This window comes from Sinocyclocheilus grahami, unplaced genomic scaffold, assembly GCF_001515645.1.
Source record: "Sinocyclocheilus grahami isolate Dianchi unplaced genomic scaffold, SAMN03320097.WGS_v1.1 scaffold116.1, whole genome shotgun sequence".
Classification (NCBI taxonomy): Eukaryota; Metazoa; Chordata; class Actinopteri; order Cypriniformes; family Cyprinidae; genus Sinocyclocheilus; species Sinocyclocheilus grahami.
This window is the reverse complement of record NW_015505295.1, coordinates 1,757,582-1,776,841: the sequence shown is the minus strand read 5'-3', so window position 1 is coordinate 1,776,841 and position 19,260 is coordinate 1,757,582. Positions and strand designations below refer to the sequence as shown.

At 37.2% G+C, this 19,260-nt stretch overlaps 3 protein-coding genes and 1 long non-coding RNA gene across 15 annotated transcripts in view; 3 read left to right on the top strand and 1 right to left on the bottom strand.

Annotated features, from left to right (window-relative positions):
* pbxip1a (pre-B-cell leukemia homeobox interacting protein 1a) overlaps positions 1-10,785 on the top strand; it is a 12,288-nt gene extending 1,503 nt beyond the window's left edge. The window contains exons 1-11 of one of the 5 annotated variants that reach the window (XM_016277864.1): positions 1,778-2,122; positions 3,576-3,667; positions 3,764-3,848; positions 4,565-4,641; positions 5,062-5,665; positions 6,334-6,561; positions 6,782-6,805; positions 8,034-8,065; positions 8,147-8,209; positions 8,411-8,588; positions 9,614-10,785. In XM_016277864.1, the coding sequence (XP_016133350.1) occupies positions 3,602-3,667; positions 3,764-3,848; positions 4,565-4,641; positions 5,062-5,665; positions 6,334-6,561; positions 6,782-6,805; positions 8,034-8,065; positions 8,147-8,209; positions 8,411-8,588; positions 9,614-10,548 (2,292 nt within the window). In that variant the 5' untranslated portion in view covers positions 1,778-2,122; positions 3,576-3,601 and the 3' untranslated portion in view covers positions 10,549-10,785. Of the gene's footprint in view, positions 1-1,777; positions 2,172-3,575; positions 3,668-3,763; positions 3,849-4,564; positions 4,660-5,061; positions 5,666-6,333; positions 6,562-6,781; positions 6,806-8,033; positions 8,066-8,146; positions 8,210-8,410; positions 8,589-9,613 lie in introns of those variants that run through there. The other 4 variants (XM_016277861.1, XM_016277862.1, XM_016277863.1 and 1 more) reach the window with 4 other exon arrangements.
* A 2,393-nt stretch (positions 10,786-13,178) lies between these two features.
* On the top strand, positions 13,179-15,254 carry LOC107589424 (protein S100-A11-like). 3 transcript variants are annotated; one of them, XM_016277860.1, is made up of 3 exons: positions 13,179-13,321; positions 13,732-13,887; positions 14,984-15,254. In XM_016277860.1, the coding sequence occupies exons 2-3, from the start codon at positions 13,759-13,761 to the stop codon at positions 15,116-15,118; spliced, it is 264 nt and encodes an 87-aa protein (XP_016133346.1). In that variant the 5' UTR covers positions 13,179-13,321; positions 13,732-13,758; the 3' UTR covers positions 15,119-15,254. The 3 variants fall into 3 exon arrangements, with proteins under 3 accessions (XP_016133346.1, XP_016133343.1, XP_016133345.1); XM_016277857.1 differs by lacking the exon at positions 13,179-13,321 and adding an exon at positions 13,500-13,631; XM_016277859.1 differs by lacking the exon at positions 13,179-13,321 and adding an exon at positions 13,500-13,624 and having other exon boundaries at positions 14,984-15,253.
* Positions 15,255-15,282: 28 nt separating this feature from the next.
* Positions 15,283-17,130, bottom strand: LOC107589425 (uncharacterized). The gene is made up of 3 exons (XR_001609676.1): positions 16,971-17,130; positions 15,693-15,805; positions 15,283-15,572 (listed from the first exon to the last, which is right to left on the bottom strand). It is a non-coding gene; the product is annotated as an uncharacterized lncRNA (long non-coding RNA).
* A 105-nt stretch (positions 17,131-17,235) lies between these two features.
* LOC107589511 (protein S100-A11-like) overlaps positions 17,236-19,260 on the top strand; it is an 8,533-nt gene continuing 6,508 nt past the window's right edge. Inside the window, exon 1 of one of the 6 annotated variants that reach the window (XM_016277971.1) lies at positions 17,236-17,343. Coding sequence is in view for 3 of the 6 variants with exons in the window: in XM_016277970.1 (XP_016133456.1) it covers positions 18,325-18,344 (20 nt within the window). In the remaining 3 variants the exon portion in view is untranslated. Of the gene's footprint in view, positions 17,344-17,425; positions 17,549-18,221; positions 18,345-19,260 lie in introns of those variants that run through there. The other 5 variants (XM_016277974.1, XM_016277968.1, XM_016277970.1 and 2 more) reach the window with 5 other exon arrangements.

The window sequence follows — 19,260 nt, the reverse complement described above, 5'->3', positions numbered from 1 at the left end:
TTTGTTTTGTAGAAAACATGGAAACACCAAAGACGCTTTAATATGTTGTGCGTTTTAATTGACCGGTGACGACTGCACAGAGTAGCATTATAACAGAACTTTCAAATGTATTTAGTATGATAAAACAGCGCTGCTTTACCCCACATACCCACGACCAGAAGGAGCGGAAGCGGTCGACTGTGGCATAATAAAAGCTCCGCTGCTTTCAAGCCGTGTGTCACGCTCGTTCAGCGGCCTCGTTTCGCTTCGACGGCTTTCAGCCTCACCCTGCTTCATTCTACTACATTACCAAATCATTAGCTCATCCATGAACATGATTTCTGCCGGAGTCCCGTCGGATTGCATCGGCTGTGGGGATGAAGACGACAACTCCCATGATTCCACACTCAGTCACAGCGTCATCAAACTACGCCTTTGTCTATTTGTTTATTTTGAATACGCACCCTCTAGCGGCGAAAAATACATATTGTGCCTTTAATACGTAAACTTTTGTGAAATTTTTGGCTTTGATGCATTTGCAACTTTTTGAACAGCTGGTGCCGCTATGTGTTATTTTGTACGCTTGGAAACATTGAGTGAATTTTGCGAAGCAATTTGTTCAAGATTCAAGTGGCGTTATTGGTTTGGAAAAAGGCTTTGCATTGCCGAACACTGGTAAAATAAAAAACATCAAAATAAATAAATGAAATACATGAATAAATAAATAAAAAATAAAAAGAGAAGGAAAAAGAAAAGGTATAAAAAAAACAAATTGATTCAGTTGATTCTGAATTCAAAGCTATATTCAAAAGCATATTTTGTCTCAGTCACTTATGATTGTAATGAAATTACCCAGAGGACTTCGGTAATACACAGTTGTTGTAATATTGTTGCAGTGTTTTGTACATTGCAATAGAATGTTTTTCTTAGTGAAGCTTTAAGATAACATGCAGGTTCAATTGAATCCAAACCTAAACTTCACCCCTGATTACCTGTCAGTTTTTTGTGGTAATGACTTGCCGATTATACACTATCCCTTAAATATGAATCATACATATACACAGCTCTATTTCTGCTGTTCCATAAGCGCCACCTGCAGTCAGACAGTGGATTCACATTTTCATTCAGCCAGTCTACAGTGCAGTTTTTGCTAAAACCAATGCAAAAGTCAAGCCGGATTTTAAGTACTGTTGTAAATTTTAACCGGTTCATTGAAAACAAGTTATAGTGCATTCTAAAAATCAACAATTAGGATAATAAGGTCTCTAGAATTATTACCAGAGCAGATAAAATCATTCATCAGTTTGACTTGTATCCTTTTTTTCTTAAAAATGGTTTAAAATCTGAAATGTGAGGTTTATCATTTCATAAAAATTTTCATAATTTTTTGTAAAAACTTTAACATAATACATGTTACTGATAACATGTTATAGTGACCCAACCAACATTTGTTTTCCATTTAAAAATCAGCCATCGTTGTTAATGTAATTATTTCAATGTTTCTGCCGTTGTTTCATTTAGCTGAAACTGATTTTGGGTGGTGGGTGGTCATAAAAATTTGTTTTCCAGGGTCCCTTGGAAAAAAGGTTGGGAACCACTGGGTTAAAGTAGCCTATGTTTTTTTGTTGCTTCCTTTTATATAATACAGCAATGTTTTATACATATCTATTTGCTTTAGCTATGTGTTAATTACAAAAGAACATGTTGCAACACAAGAGCAATGTTTATTTAGGCCAGTCCAGCTGTAACAGTCAGGCATTCGGGAAGTCCCAACAGATTTAGCTCTTGTTGTGTAGACGTGTCATTAGACTGCTGGAGGAGAACATGTCTTGTCCCTATATATAGGGAGTTAATGCATGTTGTGGGGAGTCTTTACTTCCCCTCAAGTCCACGATAAAACAGCACTTCACGTTCAGATTGTCACTTTCACCTGCCTTTGTCAGTCACAGCTGAAATGAGCTGTCTGTATTCCCATTGGCTGTTTAGTGCTTAAGCGGAACGGTATCGGAGTCCCATTGGAGAGAAACGCAAACTCGGAATTCCCGAAGTTGCGAAGTTCGCGAGACGGATCGCTCGTGGTGAAATTAAACGATTGCAGACAGAAGAACGCGTGCGCAACTCGTTTGAGGCCGTTTTAAGCACGGTAAGCGTTTTATGGAACAGCATCCGTGCATATAATCTGGAACGAGTAGGTAAGGATTATTTCATGCGGAAGAGGGCTGTGTTCATTCTGCATGGCGTGTGGTGTTACTGAACGCTGAATTGGCCACAGTACACAATGTAAATACGCAGCCTACGCTGTGCATCCCATTATGACAGCGCTTTACCGAATTCAATATGTCCATTTAAACGCGATAAACAATAGGCCAGGAAGGCAGCGAGGCCGTCCGAACATTTTTGGTTAGATTTGAGTGTGGCTTTATAGACTGCAGCAGTCTCTTGTGTATTATTCGTGGCTTGAATTGTATGTAATTGTATTGCCTGTTGTTATGTAATAGCTATAATCGTTATCTGGTTGATTACATCGGTTATATCTAATTGAATAAATAAGGTAAACAGTGCGCCAGTGTGTATTATATAAGAAGTGTGCTTAGGTTCACTGATTCTCGAGGAATGCAACGAAAAACCTGTACTAATTATGTTTATGCATTTATATGCATTGTGAACCTGTTCATTTTAAGATGCATTTACCTATGCGTGGGTTTAGGCATCCTGCATTTTCACACAAAATGTGTTTTTCCTTGCCTGTCACGGTGTCATCATGTCAGACACAAACACATTGTGTCATATATGTAATATAAATAGTGACAAATCTAGCATTAGCTTGAATGAATGAACTGAGACTATAGCTCAACTACATATACAGGTGCATCTCAATAAATTAGAATGTCGAGGAAAAGTTAATTTATTTCAGTAATTCAACTCAAATTGTGAAACTCGTGTATTTAAATAAATTCAATGCACACAGACCCAGTAAGATGGAAAATCTTACAACGTTGACTAAATGATTTTTTGCACATCACACATTTATTAAAATAGCCTTTAGTAGTCATTTTGTGTTTGAAATGTTTCAAATGTTGCTTGCAACACTTTGCTTGCAACAGAGACAAAGTTTTGAAACCTTAGACAATTCCTGTCAGGATATAGTAGTAATGTTTCTTTGAAAGATGCTTATTTATGTATTTCTTTAATTGAATATATGTTTTAATCGATATGAATTATTGAGTTATGAGTCTCTGAAGACGGGTGGTTTTAGGGAATATTGATAATGCAGTGTCATTAGATGTAACAAAAAGACAATCCACTAAAATGGCATATTTGTGGTAATTGATCATCTCTGGTTAATTTTTCAAAGTGTAAATCTGTTAAAGTTATAGGATGTGTTGACTGCGTTAATGCGGTCAAAAATCTAAATCAGTACAATCAGTTGTACATTACTGTCTGCGGAGTGTAGGTGGAATTAGGAAATCAGTGCAATACTTGCAACAATATTAATGTATGCTATCACTCATTCTGCTGAATGTGTTGGTCTGTGCAGAACAGTAGATAATGGTAATAAATCAATCTTTCTGCTTGTGGTTATCTTCATTATGTAGGTGCTGTGCAGAGCCACAAGAGGGCCATGTCTGATAACAGCACCGGCAGCACCGGGTCATCCAGTAATAGCTGGACTCTGCTCTCTCCGGAGGTTTGCAAAACATATTATCAAAATGCTTGTGTTAGTGATAGTGTCTGATTTGTATGAATGAATCCGATGTAGTGATGTGCAATTTTTTATTTTTAGGAGGCTGCTGCGGACCCTACTGCACCAGTGGATGATGGGACGGAGAGTATTGGAGATGCACCCAGTCTTTCTGAGGAAATAGCAGGTTATAAACCTAATTGCTCCTTAATGCTACTTTTTAATTAGTAGTAAGGATCAGTATTATTTTGGGAATTGGGAGACTTTTTGCAGACTTTGCACTATTGTTCAGAAATTTGGGGTCATTAAGATTTTTTTAAAAATAAATTAATATTTTTATCCAGCAAGGACACATTAAATTGACCAAAAGTGACTTTAAAGATTAAATATTTATTTGAAAATCAATTTCACATAAATATTGTTCATTTGATCTTTCTATTTATCAAAGAATTCTGAAAAAAGTGTCATGGTTTTCACAAAAATAAAAAGCAGCACAATTGTTTCCAGCATTATATAATACGAATTCTCTCTTGAGCACCAAATCAAAATATTAGAATTATTTCTGAAGGATCATGTGACATTGAAGACTGGAGTAATGACTGCTGAAAATTCAGCTTTGACATCACAAGAAAAAATGATATTATAAAAAATATTAAAATAGGAAATAGTTATTTTTAAGTTGTATTAATATTTCACAATATTACTGTTTTACTGGTCAGAGAAGTACAGCCTTGGTGAGCATAAAAGACATAAAAACTTTTAAAAAATTGTACCAACCCAAAACCTTTGAACTGTAGTGTATATTAATGTGCTGCTTATAGGATCTGTTGAACGAAGCGAAATCATCTCGATAGTTGTAAACCAATTTGTAGATTTTGTAATGTGAAACTGTGTCTATTTCAGGAAGCTCTTTGGAGGTGAGGGCACATGACCCCGAAACGCCAATGGTGGAGACCGTTTTGTCAGAGGAGGGTCACCAGGTCAGTGCATCACCACCGGTATGTAAAGCGCATGATGCTCAGTTATCATTCTATATCACAGTATTTGTTTTGTATACTTTGTTCACATTGTGCACAAGTATGACTTGGTCTTTAAATTCAACCTGAATCTAAATTTTGCCATTTTGAAAGTGATTAAGTCTGTTTCGTTTGTTCAGATGTCCATTCATGCATGTCAAAAAAACAAAAAGAGCTTAAAACTGGATCAGATTTCTAACTACAATATCTATGTAAAGATTTTAATCTGATTTTAAACCTCTTTTTTTCTGTTTATCTACTAATCCTACTAAAAGTGGTGCCTGTCATCTGAATGTGAAGTTCAGATTGACTTTTTCTTGATACTTAATGCCAAACTGTCTCCTTCCTAAAAGACTTAACAACTGTATGTTGTCCGATATCCAGATTTGCCAGGAAACATCTCCAGATTTCTTTGAGGAAGTGGCAGCATCTGGTCATACCGATGTTGAGCTTGATCCTGAGATCCATGCTCCTGTCATCCATGACACAATCACCAGTTCTCCCCCTGACAGTGACCTTCTGGGTGCTGTTCCCTTCAGCATCGCTACAGAATCAGCCTTTCAGTTTTCAGAGGAGTCGGTCCTTGACGAACCCACCGAAGAGGACGTTGCTGATATCTTCCCTGGCCAGCATGTTCCAGTCCAAGAAAGCCCCGCCCCTGAACCAGAACCCAAAATCACCTCCACTCCCGAACCATTCAGAGAAATTAGCTCTTCTCCAGATGTCCCTGTGAGCCCCATCCCTGAAATCAGTGATTCTTCTGCAGTCCCTGTGCTTGATATTCATGCTGATGTCCATCCTGCACCTGAAACCCCGCCTCTGGCCCCACCCTCTGAGACTGATACAGGATTTGGTTCCACAGTAGAAAGCCCCGCCCCAGACAGCCCTTACCCTGAAACCATTGGTTCAGTTGAAACTGAGGAGGAGGCTACTTTTGAGAAAGACATAGAGCTGCTAGAGAAATTCCCAGATGTTATCAGAGAGCCAGGTTTGATGTTCAAAAAAGGTTTATTAAATATTATATGAAAGAAGAAAATCTGTTTTCAGCTTATACATTTATTTTCATTATATTTAGCCGTTGTTGTTTTATACGTATATACACACACACACACACACACAGTATGTTTGTGTGTGTAAGTAAAACAACCCAGAGTATGTATTTTAAATAAATATTATTAACAGATTATAAATGTATTACTAAATATACACATATAATGATATATTGTATAAAATTTGTATAATTAGTATAAAATGTTTTGTTTTACTGTTTGTTTTTGTGTGAGCATGTCTCTCTCAGCAATTATAATGTGTGTGTGTATATATAAACGCACATTATAAATATGATATATAAATTGAGTATAATATATACTGTATATATATATATATATATGTAACAATTCTGACTATATACATGAATTGAAAATAAATTATATAAATATTTATTTAAATATATTTAATGTATTTGTAATATATAATGTAATATTATTTAGCTTTATGTTTTTCAGTAATTAATTTTACTGAATTTAAGTAAATGTTACAGAGTTTTAATATATTAAACATGTTCTAGAGTTTTTTTCTTCCACCATTACTTATATTTCTACCCAGTTTTACCATATTTCTGCTTATGTCCTTTCTCATTTTTTCTATAATGTTCAGAATCTCTTGGTGCTGAACTTCCAGCGGGCACCTCAGCAGAAGATGATGGCCTGAGGCTCCGACATGTGCAACCTACCATACTACTGAAGCGAAGCTCGGACGAGGAGGAAGAGGAAGAGGAGGAATTCAACCTGCCAGTGAGGAAAGAGGAGAAACGAGGTTTCTCTATGAATCAGCTGATAGTGGGAGCTTTGGTCCTGCTCTGTGTTGGATCATTCTTTTTCTCCGGTGAGTTTTTTTTTACATTGATACGAATCTAAAAAGTTACGAATCTAAATCACACTCTGTAGTTGGTCCTATAAAACAGATGTAATTTGACATCACACATAACATCGGTTGTGCATAATTCATATTTAGCCGATGGTTATGAGTACATGCCTCATTATACATGAGAAAGTCCATTAATTTTCCATTTTCAGTAGTTGCATTCATGTTGTTATGTCTCCAGGTTCTGTGGTTGACCTGTCTGATGGTAGGTTCATAGTTTGAGCTAGGTGGCAGTATATGCTTGTGTTTGAGCTGTAGATAGGAGTTGCCCTCCAGTGCCAATGGTAGAGTTTGTTCACATCATGTATTCAAACATTAACAAATGAGTGGGAAAAAAGGTACAATTACCTGAGGGCAGCCTCTATCATCAGCCTGTATCATCACTGCTGATGCACTGCTTTACCAAGGGGCTTATCAGCTGGTTGCTTCTACATTTCCATTTTAAAGTTGAAGTGTATCATTTCTGGGCCACATTTTGTCAAACACTCTTCCAGTGCTCAAACATGCAGGGAGCTTCCCAAACTTACACTTTTGTTCAGGCCACTCAAACAAACAGACTGCAGTTTGGTGTCACTTGGGACAAGAAATTACACACTTCATCTTTTTTTTAGTCGTTTAGTTTCAGTAGTGGCTGCCTCGCCCTGAAATGGCTTAATGCTGAGATTCAGCTGACATGACGTTTTTGTAGAGAATGCCAGGGTTACTAAATCAAAAGGTAACTCATTTAGGTTTTTGTGTAAAAAAAAATTAAATAAATAAAGTTTGGTGTCATTAAGATTTTTTTCTCTTTTTTTGAAAGATGTTTATAGTGTTTATTAATGTTAAAGTGCTTATTTGATGAACAATTAATAGTTAATTTTTAATAGTTTAAATATTATTATAATTAAAAATGTTAAATTGTCTATTTTAATATTTAAACATGTATCCCTGTGATGGCAAAGCTGAGTTTTCAGCGTCATTACTCCAGTTTTCAGATCCTTCGGAAATGATCTGATTTGCTAATTTGGTGCTGAAGAAACATTTCTTATTATTGTCATTGTTAAACAGTTGTGCTGCTTTATATTTTTGTGATTTAAAAAAATCTGGATTGTTTGATGAATAGAAATGTAAAAAGATCAGCATTTGAAGTAGAAATCTTTTGTAACATTATAAACACCTTTATGGTCACTTTTAATTAATGAATGCATCCTTGCACAATACATTTCTTAATTTCTTACTGACCCCAAACTTTTCAGTGTGTTACAGAAAGACCTGGTTCATATATCCAGACAAAACATGCCTGTGAAAAACAACTTAACTCCAGAAATGTGACTGCTGTTGCATAAACTACACAGACTTTTACTTGCAGTTTTTGACACTAACAGTTTTGTAATTCACTTCATCTTGTCTGTGAAATCTCAGAGAACATTACAAATCTATTTTCTCTCCCGCAGATGATTTTGATGGTACCGAATTAAGTGACCAGGTTTGTGCATTGCTTTATTTTTTGTTTCATTATTGACATGTACAAGTTGATTTCTCCTCTGACTTGTGTCTCTGTTTCTAGGAGCTTCTTGATAAACTTGCTCAAGAGAATAAACAAATAAATATATTAGAGGCTCAGATTGAGGTTAGTCCACAGTTCCTCTATTCTCTAACTTTGACCATATGACATAAGGAAATCTCATTGCATTAATAGTGAAAACTTGCTTCTTTTTCTATGTGAATGCAGCTTTCCCATTAAATGGCCTTGTTGCAATGTCTATAGCGCATTTCAGCAAATTATTTTCAGATGTTGAACTCTTAGGATATGGTCTTTGTCATTGATCAGTCACAGAAAGAAGAGTTGGACCGGGCTCTGAAAATGGCGGCAGATATGCATAGCACTGAGAAGGGAGCTCTGGAAAATGAGAACACTAAATTGAAAGAAGAACTGTCTGATCTGCCTGGTTTAAAAGAAGAACTACAGATGCTGAGAGCAAGAGTTGCTGAGCTCACAAAGCTTACCGGTATGATGAGAGAGTGGGAATGGCACATGAACAGTATTTGAATTTTAAAACTCAGCATCTAAATTTGGATAGGCTATGTACATTTAACAGCCAAAAGATTGAACAAGATGAGAATGAGGTTGTTAGCTTTTATCCTACCGTTCAAAAGTTTGTGGTCAGTAAAATATATTTCAAAAGTAAATGAATGCTTCTATTCAGTAAGGACACTGAAGACATCTATAATGGTACTAATTATTTACATTTCAAATAAATGCTTTTCTTTTGAACTTTATATTAATCAAAGAATCCTGAAAAATGTATCATGGTTTTACAAAAATATCACAAAAATGTGAAGCTGATTTCAGCACTGATAATAATAAAAATGTTTCCTGAGCACCAGATCAGCATATTAGAATGATTTCTGAAGGATCATGTGAAGCTGAATACTGGAGTAATAGCTGCTGAAAATTCAGCTTTGACAACACAGGAATAAATACATTAATAAATGTTTTACATAGAAAACAGTTATTTTGATTTGTAATAATGTTATAAAATATATTACTGCTTTTACTCTGATAAAATAATTGCAGCCCTGGTGAGCAGAAGAGTTTTTTTTCAAAAACATTTAAAAAACAATCTCGCCAATCACAATTTTTTTTTTTTGAAAGGTAGTGTTGGTATCTGTCAATTTTGGATATTTAATAGTGATTTAGATTACCTTTCTGTCATATAACCCTGACTGGAAGTTTATCTATAAAAACACTAATAATTTAATAAAAATTATGACTGTGATTTTTAGCAAATTTCAAAATAAGTGCCTTTTATCATATATCCCGTTTTCTCACTGCACATTATAATATTGTGCTGCCTGAATTCACTTGTAGTAAAAGTCAAATATTAGTTTTACAGTTTTGTTTAGACAAGATATGGAATTTTTATAATTAAACCTTTTTTTTTTTTTTTTTTTACAACCCTACATCAGTTGAAAGTTGAAATGTGGAATAATATACATGCAGTGTATTCTACTATTTCTTTTTCTCCTTCAGTTCAAGAAGATCTTCCACAACAGCTCCTCGACTCTGGCCCGCCTTCCACTGGTGAGTCTAGTCCAGAAGGAACTGAGAAACACTGGGATAAAAGAGACGAACTCAAGCGTCAGAAAACTCTTTTGGAGGAAAGCCGGAAGAGGCTGGAGGGAATGAAGAAACAGGGCTGGAACAAGCAGGGTTTGAGGGAGAGCTTGGTGGAGATGCAGAAGAGACTCTCGAAACAGGTGGATCAGCTGGGCAAGCGGGAAGAGTGGAAGAGGAAACACCAAGAGCACAAAGGAGAAAAGAAGGAATGGGGCAGAAAGAAAGAACACGACAGTCGCTGGAAGAAGGACAAGGTGGAAAGGGGAAAGGAGTGGAAGCATGGTAAGGACAAACAGAAAGACCATCTCAAGAAGTACAAAGAAGAGTGGGACTACAAGAGGGATGAGAGAAGGCAAGAGAGAGAAAGGAGACAAAAGGAAAGACCTTGGGAGGCCAAACCTTCCAAGCATCATCATCACCACCACCACCATCATCTTCACCACCATGAGCAGGTAGACTTCTGGAAACACCAAGAAGATAAGCTAAGGAGGAACCGCCGTCCTGCCGAAGGCTGCCATGGCATATCCAACTGCGCTGATGCAGAGGGACTTGTTCCAGTAAAGCTTGTAGAGTTTCAGGACCTTCTTGAGGTCTACCTAAGCAAACTAGATGGTGTTCCACAGGAAAGCAAGGAGTCTCTCAGCCGCCTCACTGCTCAGTTCTTCAGCGGCGGTGTTTTTGCCCACGACAGAATGCTCTTCAGCGAGTTTGCCGAGGATGTTGCAGATATCCTGGAAGATCTGGCAGATGGTTTAGAAGACAAACAGCATGACAGTGATTCCCTCGAAGAAGAGATGGAGGAGTTTGAGAAAGAGGCTCTGCTACAGTTTGCCGTCCCTTTGGCATAATTGGTGCTGCCTCCCACCACAGAAACTCGGTTGACTGGATGGAAAAATACACCAAGTGAAGGAAAGCAAAACAAAACAATCTTACTCGGGGTGTCAAACTCAATTACCAGAGGGCCGCAGCCCTGCAGAGTTTAGCTCCAACCCTAATTAAACACACATGATACAGCTAATCAGGTCCTTTAGGGCCTGTTTACACCTGGTCATTTCATGCGGTTTCGCTGATCGGATATCTATCTGATTTGTTAAAACCAGGGTTGTCAAAACTTGGTCCTGGAGGGCTGGTGTCCTGCAGAGTTTAGCTCCAACACACCTGATTGGAAGTTTTTATGCCTAGTAAGAGCTTGATTAGCTGGTTCAGGTGTGTTTAATTAGGGTTGGAGCTAAACTCTGCAGGACACTGGCCCTCCAGGACCGAGTTTGGACAGCCCTGGTTAAAACGTTCCATTTACATATGGCCACATAAATGTGTCGTCGCAAAACGGATATAAATCCGATCTTCAATTCCCGCGCTATATTTAAATTTAACGGAGTTCAAGTCAATGAAATCAAAAGATAAGCGCTGCATTTTATTAATTATTAGTTCATTTCAAGACTTATTTTCAGTTTTATTCGTGGCAGTTTGTGCGTCGGCTTGCTGAAGAGATGTTCAGCTACTCGTCCTCGGCAATGCGTGTTTCATTAGCGCTGTCATATCTGACTATAATGCCATATAGCCTATAACACGCTCTCACACGTTTATTATTTTAACATTTTGGGAGGAGTAAAATTTACATATGTGGTTTCAACAACCAGATGCATTTACACTTATCCAGTTTCGTCTGGAATGCGGCCCAGACCACCTCCTGAAGTGGTTTGAGCGATCGGATTTATATCTGTTTTGAATGCGTTCACGATCGGATAGCTATCCTATCAGAAAAAACAGCATGAAGTGACCAGGTGTGAACAGGCCCTTAGACTTATTTGAAAACTATATGGTATGTTGGAGCAGGGTTGGAACTAAACTCTACAGTGCTGCGAGCCCTCCAGGAACTGAGTTTGACACTCCTGATCTTACCTGTTACTTTGCCCAGTCTTTACGGACTGTAGATGTAGTTTAATGCCTTGTGTGTGAGGAGTTTCTCCCTTTGGAGTCTTGTCATTAGTGAAGTCCCACATGTGTGTTGGGTGTTTTGTTGTAAGCTACCTCCGTTAGTCCTGTTCTTCAATGCCAAACCCTTTGACTCTTGCTTGCTGTGTAAAGTGTCAGTCATCTTAAGCATTAAGTGTTGCCACATGAGTGAAACTGCTTCACTTGCAGATCACCTAGTACATAAGGAGCTGTGAACGAGATTAACACTAAACTGGATAAGTGCAATGAGATTGGTGGAGAATGTCCCTTTATTGATGTCTGAGTGCCCAAAATGTACTTTAAAAAAAACGGTGTAGAATGTCAGAACTTTTCAGCAGATTTTTTTAAATTAAATTTTTATTATTAAAATCCTGGTTTCTTTGCACCTACCCCATGATTTTGCTTACTAAGCTGGTGTCAAACTGGTTTGTTTTTAAGTTTTGTTATCACCAGAGGTTTTAGAAGTCATTGTAAATGTTACAACTACCCCAAGTTCTGCTCACACTTAATGTAAAGTACAAAAAAGTAAAATCTTTGTGTTTTTTGTTTTTCTCTAGGAATTTGATGTTATCTTATGTGCCTTTACTAGTGAGCACAGAATGCTAGTACTGAAATCAACTCAAAACCACATTGAATGAAAATAGAGAAAGTTTCAGTAATGTTTTTTTGGCACTGTGGTGATGTGGACATTTATTTATACCCTCTTTCTATCTTAGGAAAACAGCCATTGTAGTGAATCATCAATATCATTTGATTACAGCTGTGCTATTGTTTTGTTACACACTTTTGGGATGAAAACTATTGAATTTAGCCCTTGTCTAATTTGTAAATACAAAGAAAAAGTTATTTAATGGAATTCATAATTTAAGTTATAATATGGCACAATGATATTTAATATGAAAGACAATTTAATACCATTTCAAAAGAAAGGTAATACAAGACCAAATGCCACAATGTATCAATATGAACATTTTTTGATGATTATTAAAATGATGTACCATTGCCATGAGAATTACTCTTTATTGAGATTTATTTTACAACTGACACATACAACAGAAATAGGTGATTCCCTGAGGATGTCTAGTCTCATTTAGTCAATACCGTGACAATTTTTGTTTCATATTCTCTATAAAGGCACATTCAGTTCTGACCTCTAAAACTGAATAAATATTAGTGAGGTCTTTGTATTTATTCCAGCATGTCAGTTGATGCTGAGTAAGTTTTGACAGCGTTATCAGATGAAGTTTTCCTGATGACAGATGTTTGGATTGACAACATTTAGGAAACCTGATAGGTGTAGAGTAATCAACCTTCATGTGTTAGGTTATGCTTTGAAATAATCACAAACAAATATAAATAGTACATTTTCTCAGTACCAAAAACCTCAGTGCGGCGTTTATGCCATTAATCTGTCGAATATACTGCATATTTTGTCTAGATTACTATAAATGCATTGTGTGTGTGTGTGTGTGTGTGTGAAAGAGAGCCTAAACTACCTTGCTATGGAAACATTGAAGCAGGAGATAAGAACATCCTGACTTGTGAAATGGAGCAGTGGGCGTGATTTTGGTTTTCCGCTGAGTTTGACCGTCAGATGAAGAGAATATAAGGTGAGATGTGGTCATTTACACACCACTCCAGTCAGAACATAATTCCTTTGCTCAGGTAAGCACATTATATTATTCTGTTTTCTATTGAATCTCATTTTTGGTTTGCATTGAATGTACCTTTTTGCCCTTAAACTGTTGGTTCAGCCAAAAATGAATATTCTGTCATTATTTACTTACCCTGTTGTACATCTTTTTGGCATCTAACAACAAATTATCAGTTTTTTTCCCCATACAATGACAGTAAATGGTGATCACATGTGTTCTTGGTCCTCATCCACTTTCACTGTATATGGAAAAAGAAGCTTAGACGTTCTGTTTAATAGCTCTAAGTCATGGATTTGGAATATGATGGTTATAAGTAAATGGTTCAGAATCTTCATTTCTGAGTGAAATACTTTAATACCCCAAAATGGATATTTGACTACTAAAAAGGACTAACCTGTCAATTACTTTTTTGTTTTCTAGCCACCTAACTATCCCACTCCCAAAGTCATGGAATCTGCCATTAACGTGCTCGTCTCCCAGTTCAAGACTTACGCAGGGAAAGATGGCTCTGTGAACACTCTGAGCAAAGATGAGTTTCAGAGCCTGGTCACTTCCCAGCTCCCAAACTTTGTAAAGGTAACCTTTTGAGTTATTACAGTATGGTTTGTCCACTTCATATCTATATTCCACAATTCAGGTCTACGTACTTAAATATAAAGGTCCATTTAGAACCCATTTAGTTGTTTAGAAAATCATCTGCTTTAAAGAATAAGGAATCTTAAAAAACTATAATGTAATGTTAAGAACTTTTTTTTTTAAATCCCCACAGAACCATAAAACCAACTCAAAATGGTTCTTAATAAGAAGAGGAGTGTCTGCTGACTCTCAGGTGCTGCAAAGAACCTCTATTTTTAGGAGAGAACCTCTATTTTTATATAGCTACAGTAAATGGTTATCTTCTACAGCATGCTAAACTTTATTATAGAATTTACTGTAGAATATAAAAAAATAAAAAAACTTTTTTTTTTTATCTGTGACCTTTTATCACAATATTTAGAAAATGAAATTGAAGATTGTTTAAAAAAATAAATAATGGTCTTCATTCCAGTGCTTAATTAGTATGTGTTCTGAAAAAAAATGAACCAAAATGAATACGAATGCTGAATTTTACTAAATAATAATCTTATAGAATTCTTTTACATTTGTTTTACATCTGTGACCTATACTCACATTATTTAAATTATTAAATTAAAGATAATTTTAATAAATAATGGCCTCATTTACAGTGTTTGTTTAGTAGGCTATTCTGTTTTCTGAGAAGAATGAATCCAATAGGATAAGAGCACCATTTCAGAGGTCTGGTGCGAGTTATTAGTTAACCACATCCCAGTCCTCTAAAGAATTCCTTGTGAGTCACGTGTTTGTGATTTTGTAGAGGAAATTACACAAATCCTTCACTCTCAAGTCAGAGACAGACCTTATACTGCTAGTGAGTATGAAAACAAACTGGCTGCTTTCAGCATGTTTACATCCAAACCAGATCACTAAAGCTGGATACAATAGAAAAATGCCACATCAGAGCATTTTCAGTTTGGCCCATCCAGAACAGGAACTCCCCCCTAAACTAATAGGTCAGCAGAAAAGAATGCGCAGTACCACTGACAACCACTAGATGGAGACGCTATCATTGCAAGTGCGTATAAATGCCTGTCCATCTTGTCCTCTCCTACAGAATGCCTCTGACCCAGCCACCATTGATCAGCTCATGAAGTCATTGGACGAGAATAACGACGGAGAGCTGACGTTCCTGGAGTTCTGGCAGCTGATTGGCAGTGTGGCGAGCCAACATGGCGGCTTTAGCCAATAAAGAAACCTGAAGTATTAGTCAACTTGAAGAAAATCACTTTAATTTTACCTTGTGACTTTCTTATGTAATTATAACATTGTGCAGTTAATGATTGTCCAAAGCAGGTGACGGCAAATAAAAGAAAGAGTTGTTTTATTCTCTAGGTAATCCTGCCTTGCCTCTTTATTGAGCATGTTGTATAAGATTATCTGCACTCTCTCCCATTCTTTTGTGTAGACAGAATAACGAATCTGATTTAATAGCATCATTTTATGGTAACCCAACACCAACCTGAGGCCATCGACTATCCGATTGCACAGTGGCTTAGTTTTAGACACGAACAATTTCAGCTCCAGACAGCAGTCAGTTACGAGACATCCGTATTGACATATTCAATCTCCCACACAATATGAAGTCGGTGGGTGCCACCAGTTGCCTTGCTTACAGGTGTGGCTCGGGGGAAGGGAGTTGGTCTCTTTTGGATAATAAGGGAGATTTAGATCTTATTTGCAAGTGCAAATATATGAAACTGAACACAAAAATTCAGAAGAATTTTGAATTGCCTGAAGAACATTGGTTATCGATGTTCAATCACCTGAAAAGATGCATTGAGATTTTCATTTTAAACCCATCATACTGGTTTGATGAGGTGGCAACGGGTCTGAGAGTTTCACCCTTGCTGAACCGGTCACAGTTCCTGTGGGGTGCCTACAAAAACATTAACAAAAATATATTTAAGAAAATATATTAATATTTTTTAATAAATATTTAAGAAAAATATATTGAAGACAAGTCATAGGTGAACTTTGTAGCATTATCAGAGCTGTGAGGCATGACCATAGTCCACACAAAGTGACGCCAGTCAATACAAACAACTTTACATAGGCGGTGCCTCTTGTAAACACAGATAATCATAGTAAAGAGGGCACTGGGATATAATTCATTAGCCTATATGTCTCCCCTGAGGCCTGTTAAAGGCTGTCTGAATATTTATCGCAATACAATGCTGTTAGAAAGAATTCTGACAAATTCATTCCTGGGGCATTAAAAAAATGTATAAATGAAGCACTGTCTCAATATTGCATGTTTAGTGCATACCAGTGTCAGGGGCTATTATTTGCCTCCCGGAATTCATTTTCAGATTTATTTTCTAACTATACATAAACATGTAAAGTGTCATTTTTATGACACGCACTTTAATTGATTAATAAAAATTCAAAAGCAATATCAAAACACAACCTGTGTAGTTTTAGAAAACTAAAGAAATAATTGGTCGCCTCTATCTCTTTCCCATTATGGAAGATTTGTATCCTGCTAACCCAGGGGTGCCCAAACTCGGTCCTGGAGGACCGGTGTCCTGCAGAGTTTAGCTCCAACCCTAATCAAACACACCTGAAGCAGCTAATCAAGCTCTTACTATGCATACTAGAAACTTTCAGGCAGGTGTGTTGAGGCAAGCTGGAGCTAAACTCTGCAGGACACCGGCCCTCCAGGACCACGTTTGGGCACCCCTGAGCTAACCTCTCTCTCTCTCTCTCTCTCTCTGTGTGTGGGGGTTAATTTATTTTATTTTGTAGCTACCAGCTAGAATACTTTACATAGGCGGTGCCTCTTGAGCTAACCTCTCTCTCTCTGTGTGTGTGGGGGTTAATTTATTTTATTTTGTAGCTACCAGCTAGAAACCACCTACTATGTTTCAGAGGCACTAATATATCACTTTATACGACTGTAATGCTTTAGAATATATACAATATTGTAACCGGTAAAACAATTTTGTCCCGAGGCCTGGTTAATTTCTGACACTCCTGCAAACATTGTGCAGGTAAGGGTTAAAGTTTTTGTACTTCCCACTAAAGCCCCAGACAAAACTCACCGTCCACTGCCATGATTCCCAGTGGGATTTCTGGCGTGAAACTACCAGAAATCCCTGTTGATTTTACAGCAGTAGAAAACATTAGAAATGTCTTATTTAATCAAGTCAAAACTCAAATGTTCTATTTAAAGTAGCCAAATAAGTTCGTCCCCTAGTTCCTCTCCTCAAGGTACACGCCCTTTCATTTGTCAGGGGCCAAAAAAAAAAACGTTAACGAAAAAAAAAAAAATCACGGAAGAGATTCGGCAGCGGTTCGAGTCTGACAAGTTTTTTTTTTCTTTTCTTTTGAGGTAGGAAAGAAAAAGGAAAGGGAAAAAAAGAGGTTTAACTGCAGCAACTGCGAACTGTCAATCCGTGCTCTCCGCATTTTAGGGTAAGTGCTCTAAAATAGGTTTCTTTCACCTTGTAGGCCTATTTAAACACAACTTTGTAGTTTTGAACATGTAAGAGTTTTCGTTGCGTGTCAACGCCACGTTTTAGGAACACCCTTCGAGCGTCCTCAGCCAGATGAATCTGAAAACATCTCGTTTTCCCACAGTTAATACGTCTTTTTAATGAGTATACCGAACTATATACAGGTAAATATAACGTTACTAATGTGGTTTGATTAAGAGTGCAAGCGGGAACAATTACAATGCCGTTGATGGAAAACTTATGTGGGTGCTTCTGTTGAATAGCATTGGCATTTTAAACTTATCTCAAATTAAATTAATCTTTTAAACTTAACAATGATTATTGTTAAGTTTACGTTTTTTAAATGTATATTAAATTGAATATAATCTTTTAAGATTACCGTGTTGACGTTATTTAAAATATTTAACCAATTTAAAATATAAAAACAAATGGGCTATAAATAAAAAAAATCATACATATTAGGATACAAATGCTAAATGTTTATTTTTTATATTCATAATATAACTGTAGTAAAATTAAGTGTAGATGCTTGTAGATTATGACATTGAGTCGTGCCAACAGCAAATCAAGTCCAAGTCAGTACACTTGAGTCGTTTAACAAAAAGGGTGTTTTATCCACGCGTGATTTTCAGGGTGAAGAAAACAAGAACTACCTCGTGATTGTTCCCCACGAGTTTTTATGCACTGGCGAAGTTGCTCCTGTGTGAATTTTTAATGGCGCACGCGAGCGGCGGGTATTGTCTTTACTGCGATAGAGCGCGCGCGTATCACGTTCGCCAGTTTGGAAACGCAAACCTTTCAATCTCTTTTGCGCATTGGAGAGAAACGGTAGAGTGCACGCTGTTAAACTCCATATGTCTGTGTCCCCTTTTCTTTTTTTGGAGTTTGTTTGCATGGATTTATTTATTCATTTCGCCCAGGAACAGCACAAGGTCATGTCATGTTTGGAGAGTCATTGAGGTAATGAAAGATCCCTCTTCATTACTTATTATTAACCCATCCACGTGCTGTCTGTCTGAGGGAGTTTTGGGTTAAAGCTCGAGACTGTCTAGGGTAGCAAGCGCTACATAATTCATATGACTTCACGACTGGCACTGGATAGGGTTGAGACCCAGGGTTGAAAGGGTCAACCGGATCAATGAACGGTGCCTATAGTCACTAGAAATATGATTGTGGAGACAAGACTTGTGACAACAGCACAGCATTGACTTCAATAGAGCAGCAGCCCTTTGATCTAGGGCGCATGTAGACATAGTTTGTACTGTGGATAAGGGCTGACTGTATCTGGACTGTACAGTAGGGGCTGTGTCTCAAACCTATAGAGTATTGTGCCGCCTACCTAGATGTTCCCTTTCAGCTAGGATGTTACTTTCTGTGTACACAGGTGCTGGTGCAGTAAACTGTGAGTTTATAGGCCTTAAAAGAAATCTTTTTATGATAATGCTGTCTAGGTAGGCAGCTCACTAAGTTTTAAAACACAGCCTACACTGTAAAAAAAAATAAAAAATCAGTAAAAAAAACGGCAGCTGTGGTTGCCGGAATTTTACCGTAAAAAATACGGTAGCAACGTTTTAGGTTTTAAATTAAATTTACAGTTAAATACCGTAATTTCATTAACTGATATAATGTTAATATACCAACCTATTGAAGTACTGAAATCTGTTTTGTACCTTTGTAATACACTGATAACCACCAAATGCAGGTGGTGATGAGAAAGTCACATGATGAACCAAAGCCCATCACAAGCAGCTTTTAAATAATGCAGCCCCTCGCGGACGACTGCCGCGCAGAAACGAAACCAAAACACAAAATAAAATCCAGGCCTGGTCCTCTCTCCTCTTTCCCTGTCGTCACTCCTCCTTTGTATCCTTCCGGA